At 41.0% G+C, this 26,112-nt stretch overlaps 1 protein-coding gene across 1 annotated transcript in view; it reads left to right on the top strand.

Moving 5' to 3' along the window:
• Window positions 1–25,286, top strand: part of LOC129695439 (neuronal acetylcholine receptor subunit beta-3-like) — a 35,496-nt gene extending 10,210 nt beyond the window's left edge. The window contains exons 3-7 of the mRNA XM_055632393.1: window positions 2,851–3,002; window positions 5,812–5,856; window positions 6,717–6,826; window positions 20,455–21,346; window positions 23,238–25,286. Of these exons, the coding sequence (XP_055488368.1) occupies window positions 2,851–3,002; window positions 5,812–5,856; window positions 6,717–6,826; window positions 20,455–21,346; window positions 23,238–23,381 (1,343 nt within the window). The 3' untranslated portion in view covers window positions 23,382–25,286. The remainder of the gene's footprint in view (window positions 1–2,850; window positions 3,003–5,811; window positions 5,857–6,716; window positions 6,827–20,454; window positions 21,347–23,237) is intronic.
• The last annotated feature ends 826 nt before the right edge of the window (window positions 25,287–26,112 follow it).

Below are 26,112 nucleotides of genomic sequence, written 5' to 3'. Positions count from 1 at the left end.
AGATTATAAAATACATTGTATATTTTATTGTGTAAAAATATTCACTTCAGAAAGCAAGGTGTTATTATTATACTTACGGGTAAACTGTTTCCAGTGGTAAGAGGGTCATGAAAAAAAGCCGATAATTTAAACTGATCAACAAATGAAGGAAATGTGGCACGAAGACTAAAAATTATTCCCTAGCAATTAACATCTGCTGGAGGAATTCAACAGACTAAGCAATGTCTCTGAGGGGTGAAGGGAGGGGGGAGGAGTTGTCAATGTTTCAGATTAAGAACCTGCATTAAAATAGACCTGCTGCAGGCAATTGGCCAGAAATGTCAACAATTCCTTTCCCTTACAGATGCTGCTTGATCGTTGAGTTCCTCCAGCAGATTGTTTGTTGCTCCAGATTCCAGCATCTGCAGATTATTGTGTCTCTTTGACCACTCTTATGATCTGGGATGCACTATCTGGAAAGATGGAGGATGCCGATTCTGCACTAATATTCAGGAGGCACTGGATAGTGGGAAACATTTGCAGGGTTGTATGAAGTGGCTGGGGGAAAAGAGTATTTAATTGACACACTCAAACTCCTGGCATGAATACAACAGGCCAAATTGACCTCTACCGTGCTACATCATTCTGTGCTAATTTCTGTAAACATATTTGCCTCTCATTGATGACCACTGCAATCTTAAGTAATTATTACATTCATTTTATATTGACTCGTGGTTCTTTAGCTAAAGAAATGTGGCTAATTACTGGACGAAATAATCCTGATTGTACAGGAGCCATACATGGATCAAAAGTACAAAGCATCTTTGCCATTGACGTTCTTTGTGAAAACTGTATCTGGCCCAAATATTAATTTTGTTAACTTAATGAAAACTGATCACAACAAATGTGTTGAATTATATAATGTGCCCAAGGCTCATATGATGATTGGTGATTACTGCTACATTTCATCAATAATTGATGATGACATCAGAATTATCTTCTTTGCATAAAAACTATCTACAATATATTTACTAACTAAAGAATATTGCTTCTTGTGAATTCTATTTATATCCATATTGTGGTTCCTATGTAAACACATTTTGTAAATCTCACAGTTGTGCTTATTTTCATGATACCAACCTGCCACAGGCTACGAACATCCTCACTTTAATTGGTTAAGATGTCATTGAAAATATGCAAACTGGTTATAAAATGCTTCCGGCTGGAAAGAGCAAGAATAAATGTGAAATATTATCACGGTAGATGATTCTTAGATTAATAAATGAGCAAATATAAATGTGAAGTATTATCACGTTAGATGGTCTTAGAAATAATAAACTATTAATTTTAATATTGTACCTAATTTTGAGTGTAGTATTCAAACAGTATCCATGAGTTATATTCCTACTAGTCTGTTATAAAAAAACATGCAAAGTAATGGAATTGATGGCAATGAATAAGGATGACGCCCCCTTTAGCTGAAATATTAAAAGAGGAAACCCTATTTGATAACTGCTATTGATTTTGTAGATAGACTGGTTTATTTAAACTAAACAGCTAATTTTCAATCAGCATCATGGACAAAGAAAATACAGGAGATAGAAAATAAAAGCACACTTCACTAAAAAGCCAGATGATCTTCTGATTGTCTATTATTTTATTTATCCATCCACTTTCCATTCTGATTTCTTTACCTTCAGCATCCTTAATAGCTGAAACAAATTTCCTTCCTGCACCAAAACAAATGTCAATCCCAGTTTGGGAGGCGATGCCATATCTTTCACGTGGATACATTACGTGGTTTGAAACTTAACAGGTAAATTCAGAAGCATGCCAGACAGATTCACTTTTCTAGCAGTTGTCGGATTTGGATTAAATTTAACCTCGTGATCAGTTCCTTTAATTTAATAAAGTTGCTCATTCCCAGGATGCCATTGGACTTGATTTGTAAGGGTAGTTTAGACTGTGGTATAGTTGTTTATCAAAATAGGTGAATTAGGTCTGGCATCTTGAGTTGTGTTCAAGGCAAGATTGATACAATTTGATCTGCGTAGTTTTTAGATTGCAGGTTGATGAGCAAGAACAGATTGAAAATAGTAGCATCTCCTGGTTTGGAGGAATCACATCCTTTCTGAGGATCTTGTAAGCAATTACTCTTGTCTTGCATCAATTAGTTATCACTCCCAGAAGTTGTTACAAAAGGAGTATGTCAAGTGTCTTGAGCAAGCTGCAGAATCAAGATTACGGAAAGAGCAATTTAAGGTAATTTGGGGGAAAAAAACATGGTGAATATTATTCTGCCAAAGATATTGTGTATCTGGATTTGATCCAATATAATTAAATAGAGATGATAGACACAAAATGCTGGAGTAACTCAGCGGGACAGGCATCATGTCTGGAGAGAAGGGATGGGTGATGTTCCGGGTTGAGACCCTTCTTCAAACTGAGAGTCAGGGGAGAGGGATAGTCTGGCAAACCATATTATGAAAAAAAGTTCATAAATCTGATACATCAAACGATGGGACCTACTACTGCTTCTATTTCTGATATTCCAAGATTGAAACCCTCTGATCCTCAAAAAAAAGTCTTAATACTATTCTCTGAGCACTGCAAAAAAAAAATTGTTACATTTGCAAACTTTGTTTTTCCCTATCCTAACCCTAAAACTACAGAATGGATTATTGGGGCTGAGATATAGCAATGCTTCCCTCTGTACATTTTCCCCAGATCTTTGTGCTTGGAAGATGTCTATGTTTCAATGTGGCAATTGCCAAAAATAAATGCCTTCTGTTTTGCTTTTATCAGTCTGCTTTTGATTTTTGCTGTCTGATCATCGTGATTGATGTTCTCCTCCATCCTGCTCTGTTCCAGCTGCAAGAACGATGAAGTTCCTTGCGGAGATGGAGGATACTCTCTTGAAGAACTTGTTTCTAGGATATCAGAAGTGGGTGAGGCCAGTGAGAAACCGCAATGATACAATAAGAGTAAAGTTTGGACTTGAAATCTCCCAGCTCGTTGATGTGGTAAGCAGGTTTGTGAGTTGGTATCTGTGCAAAATGCATCTTAAACTGGCAGTCCAGCCCAAGTATTTTAAAATTAAATTTACTTACATAGAAAATAGGTGCAGGCGTAGGCCATTCGGCCCTTCAGACCATTCAAGATGATCATGGCTGATCATCCAAAATCAGTACCCCATTCTTGCTTTTTACCCCATTTCCCATGATTCCTTTAGCCCCAAGATCTACTCATTAATTGGACTTGTCTCTACTCATTAATTGGAAGCGAATGTCACTGGTCAGGTCAACATTTATGCACATCATAAATACCCCTGGATCTGAGTATCTTGCTGGGTTATTTCATAAGACAGTCAATAAGGAGTCAATCAGATATACAGTATATTCCTTTCCCTCAAGGATATTAGTCAATCTGATACTTTAAAAAAAATAACAATCCAGTAGGTTCAATGTCACTAATTTAGTCTAGTCTAGTTTAGTTTAGAGATACACCATGGAAACAGGCCCTTCAGCCCACCAAGTCCGCGCCGACCAATACCTGTACACTAGTTCTATGTTATCCCAGTTTCGCATGGACAGTTTATAGAAGCCAATTAATCTACAAATCTGCATGTTTTTGGAATGTGGGATGAAACAGGAGCACCTGGAGGAAACTCACATGCTTACAGGGAGAATTCCCTGCAAACTCCACACAGACAACACCAGGCATCAGGATCGAACACAGGTCTCTGGCGCTTTGTAGCAGCAACACTGTGCCGCCCTAATACCATGTTTACATTCTAAATTATATGATTTAAATTGTATTGTTATGTTGGTGTGATTTAAACTTGCATGTCCAGATCAATTGGTCAGGACTCTGGAGTTTAAACCAACAATACAGCTCTATAAGTATAGTTAAGCACAGAAGCATGGAAAATAGGAACTGATGATTTAAGAGGGAGTTAGATGTGGCCCTTATGGCTAAGGGGATCAGAGGGTATGGAGAGAAGGCAGGTACGGGATACTGAGTTGGATGATCAGCCATGATCATATTGAATTGCGGTGCAGGCTCGAAGGGCTGAATGGCCTACTCCTGCACCTAATTTCTATGTTTCTGTTTTTATGATGTAGGCCATTCAAACCATCAATATAATCAGGAATGATCCTTATTTCCCCAAACACCATATTCCTGTTTTCCCCCTATTCTTATCAATGCCTTATCAATGCATCATGAGCACTAAATTGGAACAATTACAAATGAATTACACTTTCATTTGCAAGGTTTCTGAGATGATGGGAAGGGGAAAGATAGAAAGGCAGGTATTGTTTCTCCTGTGCAGTGAAAAGCAAAGTGGTTGCTGGTGGAGATGCAGGAGTGAACACTAGAATCGCGAAGGGAGATATCAATTGGAATATTGGGGGAAAGATAGTGCAAAAAGGAACTGGAGATGCTGGTTTAAACTGAAGACACAAAAAGCTGGAGTAACTCAGCGGGTCAGACAGCATATCCAGAGAAAAGGAATAGGTGATGTTTCCAGTCGAGACCCTTCTTCAGACTGAGTAAGGGGAAAGGGATTTGAGAGATATCAATGATGATATAGGGAGATATAGAACAAATGAATGAAAGATATGCAAAAAAGTAACAATGATAAAGGAAACAGGCAATTTCAGCAGTGGGCTAGGTGAAAACGAGTTACAGACAATGAGACTTAACAAGACAAAACTAGTACAACAGCTTGGGTGGGGGAGGGATGGAGAGAGGGGGATGCATAACAGGGGAAAGATACTGGTGATGGTATCATGTTGAAGGTGACAGAAATTAGAAAGGATGATCCGTTGTATGCAGAGGTGGTAGGTGAGGTCAAGGGATCCTTATTATTGTCCTAGATGGGAGAGAGCAGGTAAGAACAAAAGTGTAGGAAATGGAGTAGAAGCATTTGAGAGCTCTGGCAATTGTGGCTGAGGAGAGATCTTGGTTAAGTAAAAAGGGGAATATAACAGAAGTGTTGGTGTGGAAAGACTTATCACCAGAACAAATAAAGCAGAGCTGGAGAATTATATAAACAGAGAGAGCTGTCATCAGAATAGCTGTGAGAGTCCTTAGACTTGCAATAGGTATTGCCGGCTAAATTATCTCTTAGGGTGGTTGTAAAGATGTCAAGGAAGGGGAGACGAGAGTCAGAGATGGACTAGGTGAAAGTGAGAGCAAGTTGGAAATTAACAGCAAACATGACAAAGACTTTGGTTAAGTACACAAGCAAGAATAAAAAGAAATAGAGGTGAGTGTGGAGTATAGAGGAGGATTGAAATCGATCTACTTCATGTTTGTCATAAAGAGTCTGAAATAACCTGGACCCACACGGGTTACCTTAGCTGCAGCTTTGATTTTCACAAAGTGAATAGAATTAAAGGAGTGATTGCTCAATGTGAACATTAGTTCAGCTTGCTAATGGGGGATGGAGAATAGATGTGATTCAATTGAAAGAGGAGATAAAGGACCCTCACACCATTCTCATGCATGCACATGTTGAGGAATTAGATATCCATCAATGAGATGCGTTGGTTCGAACCTGGAAACTCTTCAAGTGTTGAGAGTGTCATGGATAGCTTGGCTGTAAGTGAAAAAGACTAGCCACGAAGAGAAAGAATACAGTCAACATTGGAAATTAGATCTTTGTCCTTGGACTAACACCGACTTTAGACAATGCTATACCCAAATTGCAATGGATCCAATATTAAAAGGAAAATGTTCAACTCTAGAACTTTTGCTCAGATTGCATAATTAGGAAAATAAGTTTAAGATTGTGCTGCATTTGCTTGTCCATTTCATTTGTTACAGGATGAGAAGAATCAACTGATGGCAACAAATGTTTGGTTAAAGCAGGTAAATACATCATTTTGTGGTCCCTAAGTACATTAACATCAACACAAATCATGATTAGGTAAGATTATGTGGCATATTTCACCCTCATTGACAGGTTGGACCATTAGGAGCTTCAGTTCAACAAAAAAGGGAAATATTCCATCATGTGTTCCAATGATGGCAAGTAATGGATTTAAAACCCTGTAAGGTTTTTAAAACCATTTAAAACCATAGTTTTCCTCATAATCATAAGACACTGCATTCCTTTGTTTGACAAACAAATGTATGTTACCAGTGATCCCTTTCTGTACTGATCCAATGGAAGTTAGTATGTTTAATTTAGAAGAAAAACATTGACAGTGGAAGGATTTGATCACAACCAAAAGAGCTTCAGTTTCAATATTTCCATTATGCTCTATAGTTTTCTTCTGTGGGAAAATACCTAGTTTCTAATTGACAGCTGCATATTTGAAATCATAAGCACAAGGTCAGATTTAATTTTTGATTAATGATGGCAGTCACAACCTGGTCAGAGTAATAAAGGTTAGCAATTGTAATAAGAAGCTCATTAAAAAAAATCATGCATGCATTATACGTGTTTGACAGTATAATTTTTATTACCTGAAAAATCGCGGGTGCTGTGGTGAAATGTGCTGGACCGTTGCTGAATAATCCTCCAGCATCATTACTTGGATCATTACCTTTAAGAAAATACCACTTCTATCTGCTGAACATTCCTTTTAACTTGGATGTTCAATGCTATTTAATGAATTTTAAATGTTAATTTGCACCAATTATCCCTGTAATACAACCTGTTTAAATTGCTCTATCGTTGCTTCCAGAATTGTTTCTTGTAACAAAATTACTCTTTTGCATTGTAGGAATGGAATGACTATAAGCTGAGCTGGAATCCAGATGATTATGGTGGCATTAGCATAGTCAGAGTTCCTTCTGAGTCCATATGGCTGCCCGACATTGTCTTGTATGAAAAGTAGGTGTTTTATGTTTGTCCATCTTCCATGAAAATAACCCTTTAAAAAAAAATACTGTTATACCAGCAAGTTTTGATGAGATAGTGTTGAATGGGACTTGGAAGTGGCCAGGATAGATAAAGTACTGGTAGCCAAATCCATTCTGGTAGTGCTAAGTAGTGGCACCACAGGATGGACTCATATCCTTGCTTGCTGATGATAAATCAATAAGGGGGGCATAATTTACTTACTCTCAAAATTTCATTTGAAGTAAATTTTGAATTTGGTATATGCTATTAATAGATCAACAATGAAAACAAAATGTCATTAATCTATCAAAGATGGATACAAAAAGCTGGAGTAACTCAGCAGGTCAGGAAGCACCTCTGAAGAAAAGGAATTGATTTTTGTTGTGCCTGTCTTCAGTTTAAATCCACATCTGCAGTTCCTTCTTACTCATTGATCTATCAATGGCTGCTGCATGCTCCTGTATAATCAAATAATCACTTTAGTGATGACTATTTTAACTCAGCAGAATGTACCAAGTTTTGAATTTGATGTAGAAAAGATTGGTGTCGGAACATTATTCTTTATACTTCCTTGTTCGAGATGTTGAAACCATAGTAATGACATCATTACATTTTGTTTTATTTCCGCTGTGTGTCCACTTTTCCTGGCAATGCCAGACTTGTATATGCGCAATAAACTGGGTATTGTAACATGATGGAAGCAGAGTCAAACAGTGTCATGTTTGGTCTCTGCTATATGGCTGCAACCTGCAATGGTGCCTAAAGCACAGTTGAATTAGCATTGTGCATGAATGCTAATACACAAGCAGCAATATTTACGATTAAAGGGTCAAGAGTGCTGGAGTGGCTGTGTAGGGTGGAGGGCCGGTAGGTTTCAATGGCCAATGTTGCACAATGAAGGCACGTCATAAGTGATAGGAGTAGAATCAGGCTATTCGGCCCAACAAGTCTACTCCCCCATTCAATCATGTCTGATCTATCTCTCCCTCCTATCTCCATTCTGCCTTCTCCCCATGACCTCTGACACCTGTACTAATCAAGAATCTATCTTTCTCTGCCTTAAAAATATCCACTGACTTGGCCTCCACAATAAGGTCATAAGTAGAATTAGGCCATTCGGCCCATCAGCAATAGGTTAATCGATATGAAAATCATTGCATAAACCATGTGCAAACTCCAACCTCGGGTTCTAAAGTTTAGTTTAATTGAACATAGAGATACAATGCAGAAACAGGACTTTTGGTCCATTGAATCCATGTCGACCAGCGATCTCCACACATTAACACTATCCTACACATATTATAAGGCATCACTCTCTCGCTATGCCATCATGCCGCCCTTGACGAGGAATGGTCAATGCAGGTGCATTCAGACAGCATCAACTAATTTGCAAGCTATGTTCTAAAGGGACATTATATAAGGAACAACGTTATTTGATGCATAATTATTGCTGAATTTGAATGCACAAGGGAAACTGACAACAGGAAGTGCCTGAGTCAGGTTCGGTAGTGATGGAAAACAGAAATGAAACCTTGCATTTTGCTCTGGGAAGAGTTCATTTTCAATCACTCAGTGGTGCAGTCAATGATGGTACAAGATCTAATGTCTAGGCCTGCGTAGCACATTGCATTCAGTTCTGGGAGGCACGTCTAGGGTCATATTGACTATGAAGGTGATGAAGGACCAATTCATCAAAATGACGCTTGTGCTAAATGTGGTACATAATGAGGACAAATTATTTAAATTGGTATTGTATTCTCTCAGGCACAGATGATTAAGGGCATATCGAGTTCAGGACTAAAAATTAGTGAAGAAGTTGATATATTGAAAGAGAGCAGTTCACCTATTAGGAGATACAGATGCAAAATTAGAGCTGGCCCATTATGAATTATCTATGTCAGGGAACTTTTCTTCACACAAGAACTTATTAAAACATGGATCTAGCTCCCCAGAAAGTTTTGAGGTTTGGTAGTAGCGTGATCAGATGATAACTAGAATACTAAGGTCGGCAGTTTTCATTGCATCCTGGTTGTTGAAGGTAATGTATAAATAGCAATTGAATTTATGAGCAAAAAAAACTGCAGCTGTTCGAAATATGAAATAAAAAGCAAAAAGTGCTGAACTTACTCAGCAGGTTAACTTTGGGTCGAGGAGTTTCATTCCTAAACTCCTTCCACCAATTATTTAAATTAATGCCCCTTATTGATCAACTGGTCCATCAAGAGAAATAGCTCAGTGCATTCAGTCATAACCTGATAATTTTAAACACTTTAATGGAATCTTTTTTGGCAACCTGGTGCTTACTGTAACATATCTCAGCTGAACCTTTTGGGGCATTTCCTGTGGTCAGTACCAATGTATTGGTATTAGTTTTTAATTGAGGTATGTCCGAGATAGAGTGCTGAACCTTGTTATCCATGCAAATCATACCATACATCAATACTTGAATTTAGTCCAGTTTGGAGATACAGCTTGGAAATAGGCCCTTCGGCCCATTGAGTCCACATAGACCATCCATCACCCTCATTCTATGTTACCCCACTATCACTACACAATAAGGGCAATTTACAGAGGCCAGTTAAACTACAAACACACATATTTGGGATGTGGGAGGAAAGTGAAAGACCCGGGGGAAACCCATTGGTCACAGGGAGAATGAGCAAACTCAACACAGACAGCTCCAAGATCAGGGTTGAACTTGGGTCTCTGGTGCTGTGAGGCAGCAGCTCTACCAGCTACACCACTGTGCCTCCATAAGGTACTTTAAAACAGAAAATAAATAGTGCAGAATATAGTGCTGGTGAGAAATTGCAGATTAAAAAATGCAAAGGCTGCAATGCGGTTGATTGGAGGCACTGGAATATATCCTTAGTTTATGAGAGATTTGTTCAGAGGACTAATAACTGATGGGAAGAACTGACTAAATCTGGCAGTATTTTCTTTGAAGCTTTTGTATCTGCTCATTGGGAGAGGAATGAATAGTGGGCAAGTGCATTCAGAGTGATAAGGGGGAAAAGGTGGATACAAATTAACTATCGTACTGATAGGCAGAGAAGCATCATATTGACGTGTTCATATATAACATGCATAATTATTACTGCAGTGGAAGAACAATCAGAAAATAACTTTGATCTCTGCTTCAAAGCCATGTCTTTCTTTGAGTTGTCTTATTTTCATAAAGGTAGAATGACATAAAAGAGCAATATCATCAGTTTCATCTAATTAACAACATCATTAATCTTTCAGTGCACGTCCTGACTATAAATGAATCCTTGCAAAGTGATGACATTTACATCTCCATCTCTAAAAATAAAGGCATTAAACAAAACATTTTACTGAACGGATAAAGATGACCTCTTTCATTTCTGTAATATTTGCAATTTTCCTGGTGACATTGCTGTATGTTTGTCAGCTTGCCCTTCACAATTTGCCTTTGGACCAAATGACAACTTGCACATGGAAAGAGAATTGTAGTTGACAGTGCATCTGGCTGCAGGACGGTCCTCACCACCTGAGAGCAGTCCAGCAGCTGAAGGACATTATCAGTGTAGACTTACATAACATGTACATCTCTGAGCCTTTGTCTGGCAGCGAAACAGATCATTCAGATCACCTGCTCCATTAGTGCTTATATTCCACACAAACATTCTTCCCCCGTACCACACAACCCACTCGCACCTTGTTATTTACAGCAAAATCCAAAACCCATTTAGGAGTAAAGGTTGTCATCAGTTTGTGGGTATCTCCATATGGACTATGACTTTTCAGTGCAGTTCCTAAGGGCCATAGACATTTCTATTCACCCATCCCACTGGCTCACGTTCATCAGACCTCCACGGATGCTGCCTGACCTGCTGAGTTCCTCCAGCATTTGTTTTTTGCCCTAAGATTTTAGCATCTGCAGTTTCTCATGAAGCCATTGACCTTGATTAAAAAGGTAAGTATAATGAGGTTTGTTTATTTTTCTTTATTTTATTTTATGTTTTTGGTTAAGTTTTAGTAATTGAAGGTAATTTTCAATACAGGCTCTCCCTGGGTTACAAACCAACCTACCTAATCCAACAAATGAAGATGTTTCTGTAACATTCTTAAATTCAGAAGTTGGGCATAGGTGCATACATAAGTTTGTTCTGTCGAACACAGAACTAATTTTCACTCTTTCCACTTTCAGCAATCATTTTTTGTTATCCATCTTATGTGTTTTTATGTAATTCAATGCACTACCGTAGTATGCTTACATATCGTTACTTTTTGCGTATGTTCTGACATATGAACAATGAATTATGAATGTTTGTTCATTAATTGTTCATTATCCAGAGGGAGTATGGACATATCAGTCTGAAGAAGAGTCTCAACCTGGAATGTCACCCATTCCTTCTCTCCAGAGATGCTGCCTGTCCCACTGTTACTCCAGCATTTTGGGTCTATCTTCAGATGGAAGAAGGGCAGGTTCATGGCTGAATGCAGGTATCTCAGCCTCAGAAGCCAAATATCTGACTATTTACCTCACCAATGTTCCTCTCTATCGTTCCTCTCTATCATTATATATGTATATCTTCACTGTTATGGTTCAGCTATCTCCTCTAGAGTGGGACAATGTATTAAAACTGCATTCTATTATTTATATTTTTTAATACTTTTCCTTGCTCTGCCATGTCCTGGCAGGACTTTTAAGCTGCTCCAAGATGTTTGTCCACTTTGACAATGGGAGTAATTGCTTAAGTGACGGTGATTGGCAGAAACTAAAGATTGGAGTGTTACATGGCCGATGATGAAAGATGGGAGAATAAGTGGATGAGACAATGTGTGTTCAGCAGCCTTCAGAATGGCTGACATCACTCAGTGGTTTGGTGATTGCAGAATATATTTGTCTGGTAAATGTCAACACTTTGCTGATACTGAGAAGTGTCTCTCAGACAGCATCATGCATAGGCAATGTGAACATAACAGAAGTATGAATACAGCACGAAGATAGGCACGAAAAGCTGGAGTAACTCATCGGGACATGCAGCGTCTCTGAAGAGATGGAAAGGGTGACGTTTCGGATCGAGACCCTTCTTTGTAAAGCACAATCAATTGGACTGAATTGATGGTAAAATAACATCAGAATGCTGAATTCCTCTGACTTTTGATAATATGGTATCCGGATATGATTGACACACATCCAGCAAGCAATGTTAAGTTACATCGTTATTCATCTAGAAAATGACGAGCTGGCTAAAATTTCAAAGCAAAGCAGGAGGAAATATTCTGTTCTTGCATGTTTATTCAAATACAGATTTGTTTCAAATATATCTATATAAATTATGCTTAAATAACGAAGGAATTTGGTTCCCTGTTATAAAGTACATAGGGTAGAAGGTCATTCTTGGTAATAGTTGCTAAGCGCACAATGTAATTGAGGCTTCACATTATATTTTGTTTCTAATATTCTATCCAGGAATTTCAAAAATAGGGTAACACACGGGTATTGCTACTTTGAAAGAGCACATGCATTGCAGACGTGGGAAGTCTGTGAGAAAAAAATATTCAGCAGGTCTTTGCAAAGAGAAACAGAAATAACAACCCACGACAGTGACCTTTCATTAGAAATAGAAATCAAACATGCTTTAAATTGCAGAGAAGGAGGAGGTGTGAAAGGATAGAAAGTATTGTCTGTGATGGAGTGGAGATCAAGAGAGACTGAATGATGCCAAATGCAGTGGGGCTGGCTCAGAGAGGGTGTTGAAGGTGCTTCAGTCTGTCAGGATATGATTTAAATAGGAGACGAGAAGAGTCTGGGGAGAGAGAAAATTGAGAAAAACACTGAAGTTGCTGACATATAAGGGAATGCGAGACATGCCCAGATAGCATCTGTAGACAGTGCAGGCTGATGCAATAGTTAGCCAGAAAAAGGTCTCGACCTGAAACATTACCTTTATAGGTTCTCCAGGAGTGCTGCCTGACCTGTTATGCCAGCATTTTGTGTCCTACTGCAATAATTACGTTGATAATCTTTCAGATGAAATGCTGTTCCTCAAACTTACTTTCGTAAGAGAGGTAAGAGTAGGAGTAAGATGGAGAATTAAAATGGCAGCTTTGTGCATTGACCAAAAGCAACCGAGGATGAAATTCTCCGCCAGAGTCTTCAGATGGATGTTCAGCATTCACAGGTTCTTGTTTGAACCTGTTACCTGCCTAAAGAGGCATGGGACTACTTGGTGCTGGTGTGATCTTGCCCTCGGGCAGAGTCTGAAATAGGAGCAAGAATAAGCTGCACAGCCCTGAAGCCTGCTCCAGCATTCTAGCAGATGACTAATCTGATCTCCTCTTCCTTTGTCAAGTCAAGACTCTTCCTCAGACTGAGAGTGATATAAATGGTACTTAGGAAAAATGAATGGGAGATATGTAAAAAGCAACGATAGGCAAGGAAATAAGGGGCACACATTAGTCCATTGTTGACTCTAGGATAGGTGACAATGAGTATACAGATAGAGGAACTCAACAGGATGAAAATAAAACTAGTACGATGGCTAGGGTGTGGAAAAGAGAGAGAAAGAGAATGCAATGGTTACTTGATGTTGGAGAAATCAATATTCATACCACTGGGCTGTAAGCTGCCAAAGTGAAATATGAGATGCTATTCCTGCAATTTATGTTTGGCAATGGAGGAGGTCTGGGACAAACAGGTCGGTGTGGGAATGGGAAGGGGAATTAAAGTATTTGGCAACTGGGAGATCACGTTGTCCCAGGTGGACTGAGCGAAGGCGAAACCTTAGGGTATATTTGCCATTACCAATGGGATAGAAAATACTCCATGACACCTGCTAACCACTCTGCCAGCTGGTTGTCCTTGGGAATATCATTATGATTGATACATCTCATCCTGAACACAATTCACAACATTAACACAATGATTGTGCCTGGGGAATTGACACAAATAACCTTTAGAGATCTTGAATTCCTGAAGGGCGTTACAGAGATGCAAGTCCTTTCTTTATTATTTTAAGTAATAAAATATCAAGAATGTGTTTTCAAACTCAAGAAGGTTACAAACCCGAAACATTGCCTGTTTCTTTTTTGTATATGGCAATAGACAATAGACAATATTCTCTTGTCTATTGTCTGTTGTAGATGGCCTGGTCATTGAGGTGTACATGATCATGAAGGGCATGAATAAAATGAACACTCAGTCTTTTTCCCAGTGTAGAAGATTCTAACATTATATGACATCGGCTTAAAGTGAAAAGGGAGAGATTTAAGAGGGACCTCAGGGGCAACCTTTTCACCCAGAGGCTAGTCCATGTCTTGACAGAACTCCAAGAGGAAATTATAGAAGGCGACACAATTACAATTACGATACAATTATTAAAAGACACGGACAGATATATAGATAAGAAGGATTTAGAGGGCTATGAGCAAAATGCAGGCAAATGGGATTAGCCCACTATGCTGACTTGTCTCCAGAACAAGGGGTCACAGTTTGAGGATAAGGGGGAAATCTTTTAGGACCGAGATGAGGAAAACATTTTTCACACAGAGAGTGGTGAATCTCTGGAACTCTCTCCTGCAGAAGGTAGTTGAGGCCAGTTCATTGGCTATATTTAAGAGGGAGTTAGATGTGGCCCTTGTGGCTAAAGGGATCAGGGGGTATGGAGAGAAGGCAGGTACAGGATACTGAGTTGGATGATCAGCCGTGATCATATTGAATGGCGGTGCAGGCTCGAAGGGCCGAATGGCCTACTCCTGCACCTATTTTCTATGTTTCTATGTTTGCATGGACAAGGTGGGCTATATGGCTTAATAGTAAGATTAAACGAGAACTTACCAGTTTGAAGTTTGATCTGTATTTTATGAGGAGTTACGATGAGGGATTATGTGAAGAAGCCCGCCCCAGCACGCATTGCGGCATACTTCAAAGCAGCGGTGTGGAATCACAGATAGACACAAGATTTGAAGTAACATAGTAAAGAATACAGAGACATCAATTATCAGTTTGATCCATGTAATGAGGGTGGGAGCGGAGGGCACGTAATCCCTCATCGTAACTCCTCATAAAATACAGATCAAACTTCAAACTGGTAAGTTCTCGTTTAATCTTACTATTTTACTTCGGAGTCACGTGAGTGACTACGTGAAGATTTCAAAGCTTCTGTGATTTCAAACCGTGTAACAGCTTTATATCACTCGCTGCCGAAGCCTTTGAGGGAGGAAGCGTGTTATCATAATGAACCAATGAATCTGTTTATAGAAAAACAATGGTATTTTTACAATAACACTGAAGAAATTTAAATGCTCCCCTTGGCTAATTTAAAATATTTGCAGATCGGAATCTTCCCTGCAAATAAAACAGGTTTTGTCAACAGTTTATAATAAATTATTTCTCTGAACGTTTACCCCCACCATTCTGCTGTAGTCAGGATGTGGTTTACAGGCACGTCCATTCTTTTGCCATTGACGTGGAAGCTTGTCCTGGAATGAAAACTTTGTACATGTTAGTTTTATCCCAGGAGCTTTAATACCTGCTTGAGCCATCTCAAAAAAGGCTTGTTACCCGACCACAAGGTTTTTTGTGACCAACCCACAAGGCTTTTCATCTCCCTCGAATAATTAGGTTGTGTCTATGTAAGGTAATAGGGTCATGGCACATTACCGTGTTTCTTGGCGGGTAAGCCCGGGTTTTATGACTGGATAAGGTGTTCCTGGTTTGGTTTGACCATTCCCTGGACAATGATAGAGATCTGGTCAGAAGCTATGAGCATGGTGTCCAGTAGTAAATAGGAGTAGTGACTGGACCCTCTGTGCTGCTCCGTGTACCTTCAACAATGTGTTTAGTGCGTAGAAGGTTCAGGTTTAGGGCTCTGGCTGGTGGGTATCCCCTGAAGTATGGTTAACCACTGTGACATCCCATATATGGGTGTACCTGGTCTAGGGGTTTAGAGTTTTAATACCCTTCAAATTTACCACCAGCCAGTGACCCCATGGCCTGTTGTCCTGTGGCTGTTTTGAAACAACAGGCAGGGTAATTCTAGCTGTGTTGATGGTACTGTAGCCGAATCCTTCATCGTGATGAAGGTTCTCCAGGAATTCCAGTTCGTCCTTGCAGTACTTCTCTTGATGCTGGACAAGTGTCGTAGTCCAGTGGATGTTCAAAAGGATGCTGACATGGTGTCGATTGTTCAGTATAACAATCCCAGTCCCAGAGGCTTGCGCAGAATCTGCAGCTCAGGAGCTTATTTTTTCCCATGGCACAGTTGACTTGTGCCCGGCTCCGTCTGGGTACTGGGAAATACCATCCAAGTTCCAACAACCATGTCATGGCATAAGTGAAACAATGGCTGCGTAAGTCCGTCAGGTACTGTCAAATACCTGAAGCAGAATCCTTTTGTACTGTGCGTTGTTCTCGATTGGTGAGGCAGAAGGGAAAAAATACATAGAATTAATTTCACCAATGCAGCGTGAACGCATTTGTCTATCAATATTATAAATACATTGTTGAATGACAACATGACCTATAGGTCAGAAAAGTTAATATATATAGCTGACGAGCTTTCTGCTGGAACTATCTGTCCCAGAGAATTTTTTTTAATGAGGATTCCACTGCCCCAGGGTCTGGTATCCCCCGCGACATACATAGGACATCCCCGAACACCTGGTGATATAGCATTGATGCAAATAATCGATATCAGATTCACATTCCATTTTAATTGTCATTGTCAGTGTGCAGTACAGAGACAATGAAATGCATTAATATCTGTTGCACCATATAGCTTGATAGTTTTGTTAAGACTTTATATGAAAACATCTAATTGATGTTGTCCTTAATATTATGTGACCTGGTGTCTGTCACTGTATTTTGCTTACCGGGCAGGTAAGTTGTTGATAGTCCAATACCTCTATGGATATACCATTGCCAAATTGTTTTGACCAACTTGTCATATGATACCGACTTTATGCTGCCATATGGTTAATATAGGCCACCTCCATAGTGTAGTCTATTTATACCCATACATGCAAGTGCTTAAAAACTCATAAATTTCACCCGAACATTTTTTAGATAATTAATGCCCAGTATAAGTGGTAACCCCACCACTGTCTTTCTGATATTACTTCAGTGGGTAACTTCATGAGATGCTCAATGACAACCTATATGTTGTTTTTGATACTAACATCTGAATCATGTAGACAGAAATGGTACAATTTTTTCCCAATTACTCTGTTATTTGTCGAGTAGTTGGTAGTTTGACCATTAATTTGATGCTTGTTTGTGCCAATTCAACTATGTTGTCTCTTGGCAACATTATAGTTACGTGGACTGAATTAATATGAAAGCCAAGATAGTCCAAAAAAGCGCTCTATATGCTGGTAGGAACCAGACCCACCTACCTCCATGGTTATTGGCGGTTTGTGTTTTTTTTGTTTTCTGAGTGCTTTTGTTCTGAGGACGTGCTGGCGATGTTGGGGGGAGGCGTATTTTCCAGGGGGTCCGCGGCGGGCCCTGATCTAAAAGATCTTTGGGGATAGTGCGGCCCCAAGCGTTCACCAGTCCCATATTCTAGACATCGACTGGTGGATGCCGTGAGGTGCTGCTGCTTGGGTATCGGAAGTCGTGGTTTGCTCGTCCCGGGGCCTGCCCTCATGATGCCGAAGGTTTTTGATGCCTCTTCCATCTCCTTCAGCTTTTTGTTCCGATCTCTCCCAAATAGCAGTGAGTCTGCCTCCGCAGCTGGGGCTTTGCTCAAGCCTGCAAATTTTGAGATTGAGGGCAGGTGTTATATTTCCCTTCGGAGATTGTTTAGTTCGAATTGTGTGGTACACCTTAATACCAGCACTTTCTGGTGGTATGTGTTCATCTCGTTATCTCCACAAAACGAGCATAGACTGTGATAGCTGACGTCAGGAGCCTTCGGATCCGCTGTAGCTTGAGTTTTTATGCCCGCATAAGGGCCCCCACAATCGCAGATTTTGCTGTTTGAGGCTTATTCCCCTTAAGGGCCTCACAGTTCTCTGGTGCTGTATATTCTTGCAGCTCCTCGGCGAGCACCTTTTTTAGTAGAGTTTTGTGCTGGCTGCCATTGTTTTGGCTCCGGCGGTGCTCCAGCCCGTGGGGTTGCTACGAAGCGGTCCACCATACCCAACAGCTGTTCCTGATCCTGCACCTCATGCATACTCCCGATGTTGTCCGCCTGCCCCATTTGCAGACCAGCCCTGCCCTGGTCACCAATGCTAGCCTCCTGCTCCAACCCGTGGTATGAGGGTAGCAAAGGGCAGTGCCTTACACGACACTATGGAGGAGGTGCCTGTCCTGTCTTGCCGGGAGCGCTGCTGTTCCCGGTGGACCTTCTCCTCCAGGAGCTGCTAAGTGCAGCTCAGGCGGCTGTCTCTCTCTGCTTTGGTAGAGACATGTCCCCCTCCGACGAGTCGGAGACGACCGGCCGTTTGGCTTCCTGGCCGCTTTCCCAGTCCGCCGTGCAGGCTCTGGCGAGACTGGCTTGGCTCGGTCTCAGGGATAGCGAAAAACGCTCTGCGAGCGACGCTGCCGCCGGTTGCTGCCCCGCTGGTAGAGTTGGAGCGGGGCAGTTTCTCTTTGCGAGTTTTTGCGTTGTGTTCCTGAAATCTGTAATAAAACACAACTGCAAACTCACCTTTGCAATGCCCAAGAGCCGCTCCTGCAGCTCAGGCGGCTGTCTCTCCCCCTCCTGGGTGGAGAGACGTCCCAGTCCGATGTCGGCTCCACCGCCCGGTTTTACACACATCCAGCCCGCTGCTCAGGCACTAGCGGGCTGGTTCGGTCGCGGTGTCGGGGTCGGGTTGCGGACCGCCCGCTAAGCGGGTCCTACCGCCTGTTGCTGCCCAATGACGTTTCCTCCGTCGAGCGGGCAGGTGCAGCATTTTCCCCAGCCCGCAGCTGATGCTGACGGGCTTGGTGCAGTGTCGGGAGCGGCCCGCTGATTAGCGGTCCTTGCTCTCTCTCTCTCTGCACTCGGGCTGCTGCTCACCTGCACTCGGGCTGCAGCGCACTCACGCCAGCACTGCACAGTGGGTCCCCTTAGCGGCTCCGCAAAAGTCGGAAGCCTCCTCCCGCCCGCCTGCCTGCCTCACCTGGACAGTACTCGAGAGCGAGCGAGGACTGAGAGGAACCTCCACGCAGTGCTAGCGCCGTCTTCCTGCGCTCTCTTGATGTCGCCCCTGTGGAGAGTTACCGGCACCGGCACAGCTCCCATCCATGGTCCGCCGGTGAGTGCGGTCCTGGTAGCGTCTTTCCTCCCCTCCCGACAACGGAAAAAACTCCTCCCGGAGTCCAAGGGGGCCGCTTGCATGCCCTGCGGGGAACAAGCCGACGCAAAGGGGCTGTAAAAATAAAGGTAAGTACTTACCTAAACTTAGTTTTTCTCGTTTCTGCGGGAGCCCTGTCTCCCGCCTGCCGCTGTTGCCTGCTGAAACGTAATGCCGCAATGCGTGCTGGGGCGGGCTTCTTCACGTAGTCACTCACGTGACTCCGAAGTAAAATTACTTTTAATGGCTAGCAGTCCATGAGGTCAAATTGTCCTTACTGTGACCAGTCGATTAGACTAGAAACTGTAGCTTTTAGCTATTCCCACCACCGTCTGGGATACAGTGTGTGGAATCAATCACTAGATCAGATCAGACCAGCTTAATTTATTGTCGTATACAACAGGGTGCAATGAACTATCATGTTCAGATGAAGCTAAAAGAGTAATGTATATATAGTATACATATAGTAATAATACATTTAACAATAAAAGGAGTTGCAGTAAATTGCAACAGTGCAATCTGAAGAGGTGCAAATAAAATGGAATAATGGACTGACAGAATAATGGAATAACAATACACTCTGTTACTGAAGTCACATGGAATCCAAACATAGTTCTGTCTGAGGAAGAACCTTGGATCCTGCACCCGCCTGGTGCAGGGAATAAAACAAATGATTTCACTGAAGATTCTGGTCTTATGGACTAACGGAAAGTAATTAGCTTGATTCTTGGATTTAAGAGAGAGTTGGATAGAGCTCTAGGGGCTAGTGGAGTCAAGCGATATGGGGAGAAGGCAGGCACGGGTTATTGATAGGGGACGATCAGCCATGATCACAATGAATGGCGGTGCTGGCTCGAAGGGCCAAATGGCCTCCTCCTGCACCTATTTTCTATGTTTCTATGTTTCTATGATTCAGTTTCATGTTGTTAATTATTTCTACGAGTTTTAAAGTATTTAAAGAATATTTTTAGCCCTTTCATCATTTACAATAAGATTTACTTAAATTTTCTAACAATTCTACAATGGCTTTGACTTTTGCATTTAAAAACCATTAATCAGTGTCTGCTTTAACAGAAGGCAAAGCTCCAGCTTCAACTTTGCCTTCTGTCAAGAAGGGCAGGACTTCTGTGCAGGACATCTTGTTAGGGCAGGAATTCTGTGTTTTACAAATGCAGTCTAATCACAGTTCAGACCTCGTCTTTAGACCCATGGATTGGGTATCTGCATCCAGGCCAGGTAAGTGTTAACAGATGGGGGCCTTGACCATTCAATCTTGTCAATGGAAAGTGTCCACCATGAACCAGCCCAATATCATATTGCTGCTTTCTGCTCTCATGTTCTCCTTTATGTTTTATTACCTTCAGTGCAGATGGACATTTTGAGTCCTCCATCATGACAAAGGCTATTGTAAAATACAACGGGACCGTGAGGTGGACACCTCCTGCGAGCTACAAGAGCTCTTGTACAATAGATGTCACTTTTTTTCCATTCGACAAACAGAACTGCTCAATGAAATTTGGATCGTGGACCTATGATGGTGGATTGGTTGACCTCATTCTCGTAGACCAAGATGTGGACCAGAAGGATGTTTTTGACAATGGAGAGTGGGAAATCTTAAATGCCACTGGGATGAAAGGGACGAGAAGCGATGATTATTATTCTTATCCATTTATCACCTATTCTTTTATATTGAGGCGCTTGCCTTTGTTCTACACATTGTTCCTGATTGTCCCTTGCCTAGGCTTATCTCTTCTAACTGTTCTGGTATTTTACTCACCGTCAGATGAAGGGGAGAAGCTATCATTGTCCACTTCAGTTCTAGTCTCCTTGACTGTGTTCCTCTTGCTCATTGAAGAAATAATCCCTTCCTCTTCAAGGGTTATCCCTTTGATTGGCGAGTACTTATTATTCATTATGATCTATGTCACCCTCTCGATCATTGTCACTGTCTTTGTTATAAACGTTCATCACCGATCCTCAACCACTTACCACCCCATGGCCCCATGGGTCAAGAAGCTGTTTCTTCAAACCCTTCCCAGACTTTTGTGCATGAGGGGCCACACTGATCGCTACCACCACTGTCCAGGAAGTGCTCCAAATAGTCCAAAGGGAAAGCAAAAAGCCAATGAGAAGCATCGTCATACCTCTTCGACAAGGAGTGAAGAACATGCAGCAATGGTGACCATCCTAGAAAAGGCTGCTGAGTCGGTGAGATACATCTCAAGCCACATAAAGAAGGAGCATTCCATTCGAGAGGTAAAGACATTGGGAGTGAAAAAAAATACATTGGTTTTTATCAGAACAGAGTAATACCACTAAAATGCTTTAATTGCCACTTCATTCAATCACTGGATACAATTTACAGCAAAAATAGTGTAATTGTGATCACTTGAGATCTCTTAGGAACAGTCTTCCTCAATTTCCTTTTCAATCTGCCATTTCAAAATGTTACTCTTTTATGTGCTGCAGTATTGATTTTTTTGTGAGAGGGCAGCAAAGGAAACTTAAAATGTAATGATTTAGTCTCTGCAACTTGGTGTATCTGTGCATCCCGGCTTTAACTTAACTTTGGTTTAATTTGTTCACATTTGAAAATATTCTCATCATATTCTGAATCTATCTTTATCTAGGTAGAAACCTTATTACCTTGCTCCCTTCCCCTCCTCCTAATGATTATATCCATCCCAAGTCCCATACTCCCTTTTTAACCCCCTCTTTCCCCTGTCCCATTCCACCCATATCCTTCCCTCCGGTTTTACATCTCTCCAACACCTCTTCTTACCTTGTCTGGTACCCATTTATCTTCACTTCTAGCCTTTATCACTGACTGCACTCATCTGCCAATCATCCCCCCTCTCCCCCCCCCCCCCCCCCCCCCCCCCCTTCTCCTGTATCCACCTTTCACTTGCCAGGCTTTGCTCCACACCCATCTCTCTTTTCCAGCTTTCTGCTCTTCTATTCTGAAGAAAGGTCCCAACCTGAAAGGTTGTCTGTCCATTCCCTCCACAGACACTTCCTTACCCAGTAGGTTTGTCCTGCTGTTTGCTTCCAAGCAAAAAAGTTGGCCTTGAGGTGTAAAGACTATGCATTGTTTACAATTTACCATTTAACAATCCAAATTCAAGCTTGTCTTCTGAGTTTGCCAATTTCAGTATTAACCAGAATAGTTTCTCAAAGTGGCCCATCCAATGGATTGAGTTTAACTGATATCAGGTGGCTTTTTGGTTTGAAAAGAAAAATAGCTGAGGTATTTATATTAAACTCACTAATATACAATGCATTGCCTATCATACATAGCATCAGATAGGAATAAATAGAGAAATAACCAGGATTTGTAAAGTAGCATCTTATGTTCATTAATTCATGTTGCCAGGACTAGAGAGTCTGAGCTATAAACTGAGTTTGAGTAAGTTGGGTCTCTATTCCTTGGAGAACAGGAGGATGAGTGGTGACCTTATAGTGCTATATAGGATAATGAGAGGAATAGATCAGGTAGATGCACAGAGTCTCTTGCCTAGAGTAGGCGAAATGAGGACCAGAGGACGTAGTTTTAAGGTGAAGGGGAAAAGATTTAATAGGAATCTGAGAGGTAGCTTTTTCACACAAAGGGTGGTGGGCGTATGGAACAAGCTGCCAGAGGATGTAGTTGAGGCAGGGACAATCCCAACATTTAAGAAACAGTCAGACAGGTACATGGATAGGACAGGTTTGGAGGGATATGGACCAAACACGGGTAGGTGAGACTCGTGTAGCTGGGACATGTTGGCCGGTGTGGGAAAGTTGGGCCGAAGGGCCTGTTTCCACACTGTATCACCCTGTGACTCTATGACTCTATTCGTTCATTCATGTTTTCTTTCTCTAGGAGTCTGACAATGCATCTTTAATGTTTGCTCAATAGGAGTGCAATTCATTAATCTGTTTTTCCATATTACCAATATTTGATGCATCTAATCCACTGTTCATAAAATTGTTTATCTATTTATGCATTAGATGCATAAAGAAAATAATAGTTTGGTAGATGCCTATTTCGCCATCTCTTCAAACAGAGCAGTTCACGTTCTATCTTCCATCCAAAAATCATAGGTTTTTATGGGATGTGCTAATGATGCTCAGATTATTGTTCTAATTGTTCTTTCTCTCTGTTCAGGTTGTGGAAGACTGGAAATTTGTAGCTCAAGTTCTCGACCGGATTTTCTTATGGATATTTTTGCTGGTGGCCATTCTTGGATCAATATTGATATTTGCACCAGCGCTTCGAATGTGGGAGAGCATTGTCATAATGCCCAATTGAAACTATACTAACTAATCAAAGATGTAGCCCATTGATATTTTGGAGCTGGTTTGCAAATATATTGCTTGTTACAAGATTCTAGACAAAAGAATTATATTTTGTTGGAAAATGATTTGATAAATAGTTATTTAAAAGGCATGGGGACATACATGTTCATAGATAATGGACAGGGTTTTCACTAGATTTCTACGGAAATACCAAAATCTTTAATCAAATTAATAAAAGGGGTAAATTATGTACAGGGCAATTCAGATTTCTGTGTATTTTGGCAAATAACTAAAAAGTATTGAATTGGATGTTGAACTTGTCAGAGTGACTGCACTCTTAGGTCAAATAAATTCTTGCAACGATGTTTCTCGCTAATTCCTGCCTTTGAGTGGAAACATGGAAAAATACGAACAAAAATGAACCCTTTAACCCTTCAAGCCTGCTACCCCATTCAATACAATACTCCAGTTAAATGCCATGTTCCTGCTTGTAAACCTAGTGTTCCTAAGATGCCAGTTTTATTATAAAAGTAAGGATTATTCTTTTTCATTGATAGATAAATTGGCCATCCTTCAGTGTCCTGACTGGTAAATGATTCTGTGTATGTATCTGACATCAATTGCAGTAAGATCAGACATGTCTGTGATGGGTGTTATTATTTTGTGATTTCCTCTAATTTAAGTTACATTCATCAAACTGCATTCCTATTAAATGTAACAAAGGACAGTTGTAATGCAATTGTTGAAAGTTCTGTTCAAAAATGTGATCAGGATGCACCGTTCCATGGAAGATTTTCCATTCATTGGGAGGCAAATAAATTTGAAAAGAAATTTTAGAAAGAAAAACCATTCTGCCGATTAACTCTTTGCTGAGAATAATCTGCACCCAGATTACCAATTACAAAGAACTCTCAGCCAATTGTATTTGTGCACATGCATATCTCTCTTTGAACAAAATAATATACATTTGTCAGCGTGTGATTTATTTCACCTCCTCAAAGCAAGACTAAATTATGTTTGTTTTCATTACATTTAGAAACATAGAAAATAGGTGCAGGAGTAGGCCATTCGACCCTTCGAGCCTGCACCGCCATTCAATATGATCATGGCTGATCATCCAACTCAGTATCCTGTGCCTACCTTCTCTCCATACCCCCTGATCTATTTTGCCACAAGGGCTACATCTAACTCTTAAATATAACCAATTAACTGGCCTCAACTACCTTCTGTGGCAGAGAATTCCAGGGATTCACCACTCTCTGTGTGAAAAATGTTTTCCTCATCTCGGTCCTAAAAGATTTCCCCCTTATCCTTAAACTGTGACCCCCTTGTTCTGGACTTCCCCAACATCGGGAACAATCTTCCTGCATCTAGCCTGTCCAACCCCTTAAGAATTTTGTAAGTTTCTGTAAGATCCCCCCTCAATCTTCTAAATTCTAGCGAGTACAAGCCGAGTCTATCCAGTCTTTCTTCATATGAAAGTCCTGACATCCCAGGAATCAGTCTGGGGAGCCTTCTCTGTACTCCCTCCATGACAAGAATGTCTTTCCTCAGATTAGGAGACCAAAACTGTATGCAATACTCCAGGTGTGGTCTCACCAAGACCATGTACAACTGCAGTAGAACCTCCCTGCTCCTATACTCAAATCCTTTTGCTATGAATGCTAACATACCATTTGCTTTCTTCACTGTCTGCTGCACCTGCATGCCTACTTTCAATGTCTGGTGTAGCATGACATCCAGGTCTCGTTGCATCTCCCCCTTTCCTAATCGGCCACCATTCAGATAATAGTCTGCTATCCTGTTTTTGCCACCAAAGTGGATAACCTCACATTTATCCACATTATACTGCATCTGCCATGCATTTGCCCACTCACACAGCCTATCCAAGTCACCTTGCAGCCTCCTAGCATCCTCCTCACAGCTAACACTGCCCCCCAGCTTCGTGTCATCCGCAAACTTGGAGATGTTACATTCAATTCCCTCGTCCAAATCATTCATATATATTGTAAATAGCTGGGGTCCCAGCACTGAGCCTTGCGGTACCCCACTAGTCACTGCCTGCCATTGTGAAAAGGACCCGTTCACTCCTACTCTTTGCTTCCTGTCTGCCAGCCAGTTCTTTATCCACATAAATACTGAACCCCCAATACCGTGTGCTTTAAGTTTGTGTACTAATCTCTTGTGTGGGACCTTGTCGAAAGCCTTCTTAACGTCCAGATATAACACATCCACTGGTTCTCCCTTATCCACTCTACTAGTTACATCCTCGAAAGATTCTATAAGATTCGTCAGACATGATTTACCTTTCATAAATCCATGCTGACTTTCTCCAATGATTTCACCACTTTCCAAATGTGCTGCTATCCCATCTTTAATAACTGATTCTAGCAGTTCCCCCACTACCGATGTTAGACTAACTTGTCTGTAATTCCCCGTTTTCTCTCTCCCTCCATTTTTAAAAGGTGGGGTTACATTAGCTACTCTTAATGTTCTATGCTTTGATTTGTGAAAGAAAAAATCTCTAGCATGAAGGTGGAAATCGTGTCTGTCACTGTCAATGATCACTTGCACAGATGTACTATAACATCATACATTTTTGGAAAAAAGATGATTTTATAAAGCAAGAACATTTATCATAAGACACCATGCCACAGTTTGATTGAGGAGTCACTGACAACAGTCACTTTATTAAAAAGTACCAGCAAGTAGATGTTGGTGACGTCAATTATGCCAGCTATTCT

Source organism: Leucoraja erinacea, chromosome 3, assembly GCF_028641065.1.
Source record: "Leucoraja erinacea ecotype New England chromosome 3, Leri_hhj_1, whole genome shotgun sequence".
NCBI lineage: Eukaryota > Metazoa > Chordata > Chondrichthyes > Rajiformes > Rajidae > Leucoraja > Leucoraja erinaceus.
Note: the sequence above shows the minus strand (reverse complement) of the source record. Positions and strands in the feature narration are given on the sequence as shown.